We start from the raw sequence: 12,216 nt of genomic DNA, 5'->3' as shown, positions 1-12,216 counted from the left end.
GAAAGTGCTGATTGCCTGTCAGGATCTGCCTGGCAGCCCTCCTTTTGCCCCAGAACCTCCTCTGAGAACCTTCTGCTTGCCCTGTCACCCCGAAGAAGGGCCACACCAGCCTCCTGCAAAGCCAAGGGGGCTCCCTCAGAGAGGGGAGGGGGCCAGACTGGGAGAGGATTTGCCGGTCCTCGGGCTAAGCTTCAGCCGGCAGCTCCCCCGGCGCGTTCTCAAGCTCCTTGGAGAGCAGCCAGGCATAACTTTGCTCCGATGGCCTCTGGCAAGGGCCAGGGAAGGAAGCCAAGCCCAGTGTTTATTTGGAACTCTGTAAATGTGCGGTAGCTGCCGCGGGGCAGGTGCTGATCCCTCTCGCCTTTTGCTCTGAAAACCCTCACCGTGGGGAGCCTGACCCGCTGGGCAAGGGCTTGGAGCCTGGCCCAAGTGTGGCTAGGCCCGTGGGGCAGAGGCAGTGGGTGGCAGGTGTGACCTGTCTCTAGGGCCCAGCAGGCCCCAGGGAACCCTGCAGGGATCTCATGAATATCCCCTCTGCCCTCCCCATCTTGCTGCCCTACAGAGTGGAGAAGCATCCTTGTTTGAAGTGAACATCCGGTACATCGGAGGACTCCTCTCAGCCTTCTACCTGACGGGAGACGAGGTGAGTTGGCCTCTTGAGGCCCCTGGGTCATCCTGGCTGAAGAGGGCTTGGGAGAACACCAACCCCACCCCCTCATTTTATGAAAAAACGGGTTTCAGGGGATCCACATCCCATCTCCATAGGGCCACCTACAGATTCTTCCTCCTCTTCTGTCCGGCGCATCCACTCTGCTGCTCAGAAGTGGCTCCCAAGTGGTGGTAAATCTTTAAGGGCAGCTGCTCCTGGGCCAGACACCAGCTCCAGGTCTCAAGGGTGTGACCAGGGAGGTGGGCAGCCACTGCTGGCCACTCAGCCCAGGCCAGCTGCGTTGGCTTCCAGAAGGAGAGCCTTGAAATGAGGCGAGAAGGTGGAGCCCTGGGCACGGAGTAGAAAAACCTGCCTGTCACCCGCACGGGGCACCTGCCTGTGGCTTTGAGCAAGTTCCTTCTCCTGCTCCTGGGCCTCCTGCCTTCCCCTCCGTGGAGTGATCCCAAGCCCATGGAGTCAGAGAGCTCTTGTGAAATGGGACGAGAGGGAAAGGGTTCAAACCCAGGGCTGAAAGAATCCAGAGCCCATGTTCTCCGCACTGTAAGGAACCCTGAGATCACAGAGCGGGGACTTCATCCCTTGGGAGTGTCCGAGGATTGAGGGGCAAGCTGGCTGAGTCTCCAGCACATGGGTCACTCATCAGTCATGTCTCCATTACCCAGAGGGCTGCACTGCTCTGCACATCACTGCTGTGTCCACTTAGAGACAAACAATGGTCCTGCTCCCTGCCGGCGGGGAGCCTCTGCCGCCGCTGTCAGAGGAAGTCACTGGCTTGCCCCGGATGCCAAGGGTGTGGAGGCAGCAGTGAGCCCTCGATCTCTGGTCGCTCAGGGCCCCTCTCCCTCAAGCCTGATCTCCTCAGCAGAGGTTCCTGCTTGTACCAATTTGTCCCCAAATGATGGATGTGAGAGTTGGACTATAGAGAAAGCTGAGTGCCAAAGAACTGATGCTTCTGAACTGTGGTGTTGGAGAAGACTCTTCAGAGTCCCTTGGACTGCAAGGAGATCCAACCAATCCATCCTAAAGAAAATCAGTCCTGAATATCCACTGGAAGGACTGATGCAGAAGCTGAAACTCCAATACTTTGGCCACCTGATGCAAAGAACTGACTCATTGGAAAAGACCCTGATGCTGGGAAAGATTGAAGGCAGGAGGAGAAGGGGACGACAGAGAATGAGATGGTTGGATGGCATCACCGATTCAATGGACTTGAGTTTGAGTAAACTCCGGGAGTTGGTGATGGACAGGGAGGCCTGGCGTGCTGCAGTCCATGGGGTCGCCAAGAGTCGGACATGACTGAGCAACTGAACTGAACTGAACCGATGGCCCATGGGAACCCTGCGAGCCACCTGAGGCCTGAATGTCATTTGAAAAACCCCAAGACAGGAAAATGACATGGAGTCGAAGAAGGCACCAGGCTCTGCCCAGGCACTCCCCAGCCTCCTGTCCAGGATTGGGGAGGAGCAATACAGCTCAGGGCCCACCGTGGGTGTAGGACCAATGATTTCTGGGGGGCTGAGCAGGCAGTGGGGTGTGGTGTGAGCGCCGTGGTCCAGGAGGCCCCAGGAGAGTCTGATCAGCGCAGAGCCCCTGAGCAGGCAGGCTCCCGGGTGGTCAGCACTGCCCCGTCCCCCCAGACACGCCTCACTGACCCCTCCCTCCACGTGGCAGAGACCAGGCTGCCCTAGCAGGTATGCAGACCAAGAGCTAGAGAGCCATCTGGTGCAGGTCACACAGGCTCCTGTGGCCTTCCTCCCGCGGCCTGGGTCCTAGCTCTTGCTCAGCCTGGCCCGGGATCACTGCTTGTAACCAACCGGGACTTGGCCACACGAGGGTGAGGACGCCCTCCTCTCTCCTCCTCCGTCTTGCCCACAGTGGGTATCCATGGGGTGGGCTGTTCCTATGAGTGTTTGTGGAATGGACGGTGAAGGAGCCCCCACATCCCTTCCGGTGCTGAGGTCTTTCTTGCCACAGAGGGAACCTGCAGGAGGTGGAGCCCCTGAGACTCCGCTCCCAGGAGAAAGACAAGTACAGCCACAGCCGCACCGAGTGACATGCGGAGCTCACTTTACAGCTTGTATAGCACATTCACTTACGTACATCCTCTCATCTGATTTCCAAAGGACTCTCTCTGAAGCAGCCAGGGCACGCATCACTGTTGCTTTGTGCAGAGGAGGCTCAGAGACAGCACATGGCTCACCCAAGGTCACGCAGCTGCCCAGACGGGAGATCTGAACCTGGGCTCTGACTCCCAGTCCAGAGCCCTTTCCGCTCTGCGGCACGTAATTTCTGCCGGTCTCTCTCACCCCTGTTCTGGAACTAGGAGGCCACTGCCCGTTGTTTACCGTGACTGTCTGAGGCCGACTCTTTCTGTGTTGGTCAGCGTGTGGCCTGGAAAAGAGCCACATAACATAGCTCCACAACCTTGGGCAAATTGCTTCTCTGAGACTCAGTTTTGTCTTCCCCAAGGCTGTTGCAAGGATTGAAGTTCACGTAGATAAGACGCATCATTTCCAAACAATAAGGAGGATGGGCTTTCTATTCCCCATGGTACTACTCCTATCTACACAGTCCCCCAGCATCCTGCCTGGGATGGTTGAGACCCTGCTGAACCAGTCGGCAGGAGGGCCTTCCAAAGGAGGAGATGTGGTTTGCTGGGAGAGAGGAGCATTTCAGAGCAGTTAGCTTGGAGTCCTTGAGCAGAGGGCAGCCTGGGGCCCCAGCCTTGTGTGAGGTCCCCATGGGTTCCTTTGTGCCTCTGTGCTCAGCCCCCCTGGGGGTCAAATGAAGATATCAGGACCTTCAAACAAGAGCCCCTTGTTACTGAACCGGTGGCTTCCGGGATGACTCGAGGCTTTGGAATCTGGTGTCTAGGCAAACTCCCTTGGGATTCTGCTGTGCTGCCCCTGTCCGCACTTCTAGGACCCACCGTCTGGCACTGGACATTATCATCTCGCACCCATCACAGCCAGTCCCCAGGTGCAATTCGTCCGTCTCCCTCCCTCCCTCCCACCCTCCTTCCTAAACAAGAACCACACCTGCTCCACAGAGCCCTCTAATCCAATCCCAGGTGGTGTTCACAAACTCCTTCTCCACTGTGGTCCCCAGACGGCTGTCTGAGAGGCTATAAATTGCATCTGTTAGACGGAGAGGCCTCAGGAACGCTTCGTCTTGCAGCAACACACAGTGGGCTCCAGCGCACTGAGACCCCCTTGGAGCCCCGAAGGGAAAGGAGATGCTTGTTGTCTCACCAGGAGTGGTTGCCTGGGGACTTGCATCTCATCTTTTTAAAAAATAAATAACCTTTTTGTGGGTTTGCTTTTATTGTAAATAGCACAGAAAATAGAGATAAACCAAAAGAAGAAAATAAAAATCCTCCATGAGCCTAGTCCTTTGGGAAGACCACTGTTAATATGTCAGTGTTTTCCCAACCTCTCCTCATGCGAAAGCTGAATACACCATTGTGAAATATTGTCTCTTAATAGATCATAACCCACCCTTTTTTTTACTATAAAATAACCATCTGCAACATCACTTCAGTGGTTGCACTTAAAAGCCATAATTTCACCATTTCCCTGTTACGTGATATTTAGTGTATTTGCCCTTTTTCTACTATTGTAAACAACACTGGAATAAGTAGCCATAAAGTTAAGTTGTTGGAAATTCCTTGATGATTTATTTCCTCAGAGGGTCACAGGTGATTTTGAATTAATCAGAACAGTTTGAGCAGCCCAGAGCCTTGGGCAGGGCCCCTGACACCTGGGCTCCCTAGCCATCATATCCCTGGGTTAGCCACTCACCTTTGCTGCTGCAAAACAGAAAGGGTGCTCAGAATGTCAGGGGGAAAGGCCCTTCCGCTGGGTTTATGGCGTGGGCGAAGGCAGAGGTTTGCTGAGAAGCGCCCGGAAGCCAAGTTGGGGAGCAAGGCCTGGAGCCCCCAGTCCAGTGCTCCTTACGTTCTGTCTGAAGGTGCTTCCCGTGTGCCCAGCCTGGGCAGCGCTGACATTGGTGACCCGCTGCCCTGATCGCTCCGTCTTCCCGACAGTCACCCTAATCACAGCATAGTCACTGAGCCTTCCTCCTGGTCCTGACACCACAGTAGGTACTTTACAAACGTTATCTGATTTTCCTGCTCCAGCAACCCTCTGAGGAAGGTAGTAGGGTCCTTAATTTATAAACGAGGAGGGGAATTGAGCCAGAAGTCATGGAGTCAGGTTCACGTCCGGGCCTGTCTGACCCCAGAGCCTCATAAACTTCCCACTCTGGGTGTTTACAGGTGTTCCGGATAAAGGCCATCAAGTTGGGAGAGAAACTCCTGCCAGCCTTCGACACCCCCACAGGAATCCCAAAAGGCGTGGTGAACTTCAAAAGGTAGGATGCCTTCTCGTTTCCCCTTTGTGGCTTTGGCTGCATCTGCATGGAAACTGAGGCACAGGGTGGCAGGTGGGGGGCGGGGTGGGGTGATTCTGGTGCGGGAATCAGGGAGTGGGTGGCATAGTGAAAGCCAGCCTTAGCCAAGGACTCACCTGATCTTCGTGGTGTGGAGAGCAGGGTCGCCGAGCCTCTGGGACCCTCCTGTAATGCTGCCATGACTCACAGCCCCACAGCTGTGCCCCAACCACCCGCCTCCTCAGCTGAGATGCCTGGCCAGGAGGGTCATCACACCTCCCACCACAGGCAGGAACCCGCAGCCGCTGGGGAGTCAGGACCATGGACAGAGGGACCTTGGTTTGCTGACCCTCACCCTCAACCCCTTTCAGAGTTAAGTCTCAGGAGCCCTGAGGGGCTTCTTGAAACATCGACCCCATGGAGGCTCAGACTCCAAGGAGGAAAGACCTTGGCTGAGGTCACATAAGCCAGTAAAAGGCCACCTAGGATATGAGCCCAGGACTTCCAACTCAATTTTCAATAATATTTATTGTGAGTCCCCCCTATAAAACAAATTCTTCTCGCAAAAAAAAATGTGGATTATACCGGAAGTGTTGGATAAGACCCAAAATATCACACGTGACTCCACTAAGCACGAAACCACTGGTATGCTTCTTTACTGGCCATTGATTTTCACTGGCTGCTTCCATCATTTTCCCTCCCGATGGGTTGCATAATTCAGCATGGGAGCTAGCGTCTTCCTGGACGTTCACCAAGTCCCAGAGCCAGAGTGGATGGGACCTTGGGGGACGTGGCTGGAGCAGGTGGAGCCAGGCTGCAGCTCCAGCCCGCTCCAAAGCCTTCGGGGACTTACCTGCGTCCTGCTGCTTCCCAGAGGGGAAGGGCAGGGTGAAAGTCAAGGGGACAGCAGCCAGCAGGCCTTAAGATCCACTGAGGACCATGCAGCTTGCTCCTGGGGACCCCTGTGCACCCCACTGCTTTGCCTGCTCTCCATCTTTTTGTCCCCTGGGCTTCTCGCCGCTTCTCTGGCCATTAGAGCCCAGCTCAGATGCCACCTTCTCCAGAAGCCAAAAGCATCCTCGCCTCGCCGGCCACCAGGCACTCTCTCTGCTTTGTTTGGCCCTCGTTCCCCACGTTCCCCCACCAGCCCTGGAGCTTCTCGAGGGCAGGACACACGTCCCCTTCTTTTTTCTCTCCTTCCACACGTGTTCACTCAAGGCGCCGTGTATGGGACGGGAGGCCAACTCTGATGATTGCTGATTCCTACGTTTATTGAGTGGTCACTCTGTGCCTGGCATCATGCCGAGGGTTTCGCTCATCACCTCACCTATCACACTCCACACAGAAGTCCTTTAGGGTCAGTATTTATGTTATGGCTGCTGCCCAAGGTCTTCTTGCTCACAGGTAAGGGGGCCAACTATTAAATCATTTTGTTATGGATCAACAGCTGTGCTCCTGATGCCCACCTGGCCCTCCCTCAGGCAGGAACCCTGCAGCCCATCACTGCGTGGAACAGATCCAAGAGTCTTAGTAGAAGGCACGAGCCGTTCCCCAGCACCCAGGGAGCACTCTGGGGCTGTGCTTTAGGCCCTGCTACAGCCTGACCCTGGGGAAAGAGCTGCAATATTTCCATCACACTGAACTTCTTGTCCCATCACCTGAAGCAGTTTCTTATCTCAGGAATCTCAGCCCCACAGGGGAGGGTAGGCAGAGTCTCTGGGCTCAGGTAGAGTTCCCACTGCCCCTGTCCATCCGGAGGAGTTCCCACCCTCTAGGGCCTTGCAAAGAAGAGGGGACTCGGCCTGCTCGGTATCTTGACTTACCATCTCTGGTCTGAAAGGATTCCTGGGGAGTGATGTCACTTCAGTCTCTGTAACAGACCAGCGAGGAACCCTAGGGACCCACTGAAACACCATCTTAGTGCCAGGCTTGACTCCTCAGAGTTGGACAGTTGGATCTCTTTTCAGGCTCCTTTCCCACAAACACTGATCCTGGAGAAACTTGGCCAGATGTCTCGGAGCCAAGACATAAGCACCCTGTGATTCTGACTCTGTGTCCTAGGTCTAGCTTCTCGGGCCTCCCTGCCCCGGGTCAGAATAAGACCTTAGCTCAGGCACCCCTCCCTCCTCCCTACATGGCATCCCCCTCCCCTGACCCCCAGCAAGCCCCACATGCTGCAGCCCTGGCCGCCTGCCTTTCCTGGGTCCCTCAGAGACCAGACCTGATCTCACACAGATCCTGACATTTCTGTTTAAGAAAGCGCATTTATTTCTAGGCTGTTTGCATGCTGCCAGTGCTGTATACATATGTATGTAAATGCATATTTCCTGGCAACACCTCCCTCTCATTTTCTGGGTAAGAGAGTCTGTTGCTAAAAATGCCTCCTGGTTCCACCAGGGAAAGCATCAGGGATGTATACAGCCCTGGGGGCGTGGTGCTGAGTGTTGCCTTTGGAGAGGGCCTGCTGGTGGAGTGGGGTCCACGCTGCTGCCCCTGCCCAGCTCGGGGCCCCAGGAGGAGGGGCAGTAACTAGGAGGAGGACCCTGAGGAGTGGTGGTCCCTGAGTGATCGTGACCATTCCTCCTCCCTGGCGGCAGGCCTGGGAGGCAGAGGCAGGGGGCAGCCATGACCTGTGACCTGCAGGACCACTGGACTCTGGGAGAGGGGAGGTGTCCAGTCACAGGGCCTCTGCAGGTGAATCAGCCTCTCCAGGTAGCTTTCACACACTCAGGCCACACACACGCATGCACCCCACTGCCACTCACCCTAATCATGAAGGCTCAGACATCCAACCTCACCTTTGCCACACACACTGTCCCATCCCTGTGTGCACAGATTCACACCCAAATACATGTTTACAAGTGCACCCTTCTGCCACACACATGCATCCAGGTGGTAATAATTATGCAGGTTTGTCGAATGGTCACCGTGTCCCAGGCACGACGTTATGGATTCTCTCTCTTCATCACACAGCAACCACATGGACCCCACTTTAAAGGGAAGAAACAGACTCAGAGAGATGAGGTAACTTACCCAAGGTCACACAGCAGCAAAGTTAGAAATTAGAATCCAGTCTCTGCCTGGTTCCAGAATTAACGATTGTGTTGATACCATACACGTGTGTACACACACAGAAGCTTCTGCCAGGCTGGGGAGGGGGATTATGGTTCTCTCACACGAGGGGAGAGAACGCAGGCTGCAGGCCCACTTGCGGCTGAAAAGGCAGGGAGGGGAGCAAACCCGCTTCTGTCAGCCCAGCAGTCACAAGGCTGATCAGAAGCCCTCCTGGTCTCCGAATGGACGCTGCCCAGAACGGATGCATTCGGGGCACAGAGGACCGAGGGTGTGGGTTTGGTTGCAGCTCAGCTAACACTGTCAGGTTACTGTGTGACCTTGCAGAAGTGTCTTACCCTCTCTGAGTCGGACTGCCCTAACCTGTGAAATAAGAATCTTGCTGTCTACCCCTGCAGTTGGATGTGAAGGTAGAATAAGATACCGCTGCTGCCTGGCACATGTCAAGAACTTAACTCTAACAGACAACATAATCTAATGTGCATTATTACATAATGGTTACAATGACAGTCATCGCATGCGTAATTTATAACTTACAATGACTCTATGAGGTGTGGAGATGAGGAGACCGGGGTCTGCAGGAATTCCCTGACCCGCCTGAGGTCCCCTAGCTGAGAACTGGGGGAGCCAGTTTGTGAGGCCAAGTCGGAGAGGGGAAAGTGCCCGGCCCACCGCCTGCCCCTGCCCGGGGCGACTCCACCACTGAAGGTCCACTTGGGAGGGTGAGCACTGGGAGGGAGGGGAAGGAAGGAGAGGCTCCTGTAAGGAAAAGGAGAACAAAAGACTGCTGATCATGGCTGGGGCTTTTTTTTGTTTGTTTACTTTGAATTTCTCTGCCAGGGCAGGAAGCATCAATTATTCAGGAAGACCTCTCTGGGTGCCTGAGGCTCCCACTGAGGTCACAGGCTGGAGAGAGAGGTCTCCTGGCCTGGAGGGAAGAGGGACACAGAGGGATCAGCTTCCCCTTCTCTCAGGGTGGATATGGGGCCATCTGGGGGACCCCTGAGGGTCGTACTCTCTGAGGCCGAGGCCAACAGATCTCACTTCAAATCCTGCCTCCACCACCTACTGGTTCTGAGCTTCTAAAGACAGCTCACTTCCCTCTCTATTTTCCTCAGGGATTAACGGTGCTTAACTTTGTGGGCTTTAAATGCAGTCATGATGTGGACGGCCCACCCCAGTGCCTGCATCTGGAAGCTGTTTTATTTACTACCTAAAACTCAAATTTCCCCTCTGTGCAACCCCTCCCTCCCCACCTGCCCGGAGTCAGAGTAATACCAAGGAAACGGGTGTGTTTATTGAGGTCATTGCTCCAAATATCCTTGAACTCGATTCCATCTGTTTCTACAAGAGTTTCTTGAAACCACATCAGAGAGGAGAAAGGCAACCTCGGGGGAGCCCCAGCCCACCCGGATAAAGCAGGGCCCCTCAGCTGGCAAACTGTGGGCCCACACTTGCCCTCCTAGGTCCTGTCCTTGGGAGACAGAGGGCGGACAGAGGCCAGCCGCCGGGGAGCCAGGGTCCCAGCTGCTCCACTTAACTGTGCGATCTCGGGCGGTGACATCACCATTCTGTGCCTTGTTTTCCCCATCTGTGAAAGGGGCAGATGGGAGGCTTACCTGAGGCCCTGCCTCTGCTCTCTTCCTCCTTGAAAGCACCCAGTACTTTCCAGGAAAGGGAGGAGGCAGTTAGCTGACAGCCTTCTCCGGCAGGGCCGCCGAGTCATGCTGGTGACCCATCTAAGGTGTTCAGGAGACGCCTGCATCTCTGCGGCGAGGAGACCTTTGCTCAGAGAGCCCCGGCTGCTTTCATCCCTAACCTCGGACTTCCCAGGATCTGGGTGGTCCCTGGTGGGTGGTCTTAGAAGAGCCAGCCACCCTTCAGGTGTGGGTTCCATGGAGTTCCAGGTGGGGGCTGTGTGAGTCCATGGGCAGCAGTGACTGCGGAGGGAAGGAAAGGGCCAAGCGGGGTCCCTCTCGTCGTCCCCCACTTTGGACCCCGGCCATGCACTCTCCACACACAGCAGCAATGATTGTGAGCAATCAGTTGCCCTTGAACAAGTGGATGGAGATAGAATGTTCTAGGGGGTCTTTGTGGTCCCTGACTGCATTATCCCTATCGCCTGTAAATTTAGCATCATGTCTGTGCCAGGTCTTGGCCACCAAGGCAGCTCTGCCCACATCCTTCGAGAGCCCACACATCTTACAGGAGCTGCTTGACCATAGAAACGAAGACTACTGCCTGTCAGACAGCCCTGGGTTTAAATGACCTGTAGGCGAGTTTCTCACCAACCTGAACATCCTCATCAGATAAACAGGGGGTACGAAGAGTATCAACCCCCAGGGAGGATTCACTGCGATTGTATGGTGAAGCTCCTAGTCCAGTGCCCAGCACACAGTAGGTGCTCCCCCATGAAGCAGAGAAGCCAGCCCCGCCGGCAGGGGGTGACCCGACTGCTTCTGTCTTTTCAGCGGCTCCAACAGGAGCTGGGGCTGGGCCATGGCAGGGAGCAGCAGCATCCTGGCAGAGTTTGGATCCCTGCACTTGGAGTTCTTACACCTCACCCAGCTCTCTGGCAACCAGGTCTTCGCAGAAAAGGCAAGTCTTCTCTCTGCTCCCTCTTTCCCTTGTGGAGAGCAGAGGGTGAGCACTCAGCTTGTGACGGGGAGATGGAGCACGGGCCAGCTGAGAGTGGGGGGCGGGGGAGCTGAAAGCCCACAGCCAGGGCCAGTGTAGCAAATAGTTGCCTAATTGTACCTGATGGCAGGCGGCAGGGAAGGTGAGGACAAGGAGTAAGCAGGGAAGAGACATGGCTGCCAGCGAGAAGGTTTTCCCTGGTATACGTGTGAGCTTGGTGGCAACCACACACGTGTGAAATCCGGAGTAAGTGCAACCAGGGAAATCTAGGCACCAGCTTGCATTGGCAGGAACTGGCCACCCGGCACTGAAGTCCCCTTTCCAGAGACATTTAACTTCTTCGGGTGAGATCTGCCCGCCTTAGCGCTTCCAGACGCCCATCTAGCTCACGCTGTCAGCAGGCTGGCAAAGTGATTTCCCTCCGTGGCAGAGGCTCACGTCTGTTCCTTCTCAGTTACCCGGCTGGCTAGGACTGCAGGGGTGCAGAGAGCTAGTGTCCAGGCCTTTGTCCCTCCTGACAGCCGCCCCTGCCCTGTGAAGCCCTCCAGAAAGAGCGGTTTCTCAGGGTCACAGCCCGGGGCAGTCCCATCTGGAAGGGTCCCCGTAGATCCAACTCTAAACCCAAAGAAGGAAAGTGGACACACACCACCCGCTGATGGTGCTTGAGCCTTCCCAAGTCCTGGCCCTGCAGGGAGATAAAGCCCTGCCCTCCAGGAAGCAGGAGACCACCGCCCCCCACCCCCACCACCCCCCTGCCGCCAAGGTCTTCTCTTCCCTGGTCCTGGGTTAGTCTCTTAGAATGCCAAGGGAGCCCGGGGGTCACAGGGTCACACCACTACAGTGGCTCCCAGGCTTACGTCAGCCAGCCAGCCTCAAACCATCACCTAGCACGCTGGCTGGTAAAGAAGCCATCTCAAGCCCAGGAATGTGCATTTTAAACAAGGCCCGTACAGGACTCCCTGGAGGCCCAGTGGCTGAGGTTTTGTCTTCTGGTGCAGGGTGGCGGGGTGTGGGTTTGATCCCTGGTCGGGGACCTAAGATTCCACATGCCCAAAAAACCAAAACATAAAAGCAATATTGTAGCAAATTCAATAAAGATTTTTTAAATGGTCCACATCAAAAAAAAAAAAAGTCTTTAAAAAAAAGACACCCATGTGTTTTTTGATGTCAGGTTGAGGACCACCGCTTACATAATGTGGGAATCCACCCAAGCTTTCTCAAGAATCTCAAGAAGGGTTTTTCAACCCCTTGATCACTTCCTCAGCACTGGGGCTCACCATCACCCTTAAACAGCTCCTCATGTTGTCAGATCTCCCTTCAGAAGCCCCTCCTTATATTGAGAGGACTCTGCCTCCCCAGGACACCCCACCTCCAGAGCTCATGGAGTAAAGTCAATCCCACTTCTGATGAATCTTATATTCTGGTCTCTGGTCCTTTTGCCCGACTCC

General features: G+C 55.2%; 1 protein-coding gene across 2 annotated transcripts in view; it reads left to right on the top strand.

Moving 5' to 3' along the window:
* MAN1C1 (mannosidase alpha class 1C member 1) overlaps window positions 1-12,216 on the top strand; it is a 152,559-nt gene that overhangs the window by 120,350 nt on the left and 19,993 nt on the right. For both annotated transcript variants that reach the window (XM_002685706.6, XM_059879658.1), the window contains 3 exons: window positions 563-643; window positions 4,947-5,041; window positions 10,603-10,729. In XM_002685706.6, the coding sequence (XP_002685752.1) occupies window positions 563-643; window positions 4,947-5,041; window positions 10,603-10,729 (303 nt within the window). The remainder of the gene's footprint in view (window positions 1-562; window positions 644-4,946; window positions 5,042-10,602; window positions 10,730-12,216) is intronic.

This window comes from Bos taurus, chromosome 2, assembly GCF_002263795.3.
Source record: "Bos taurus isolate L1 Dominette 01449 registration number 42190680 breed Hereford chromosome 2, ARS-UCD2.0, whole genome shotgun sequence".
Taxonomy (NCBI): domain Eukaryota; kingdom Metazoa; phylum Chordata; class Mammalia; order Artiodactyla; family Bovidae; genus Bos; species Bos taurus.
The sequence above is the reverse complement of the archived record's forward strand: the minus strand, read 5'-3'. Positions and strand labels throughout refer to the sequence as shown.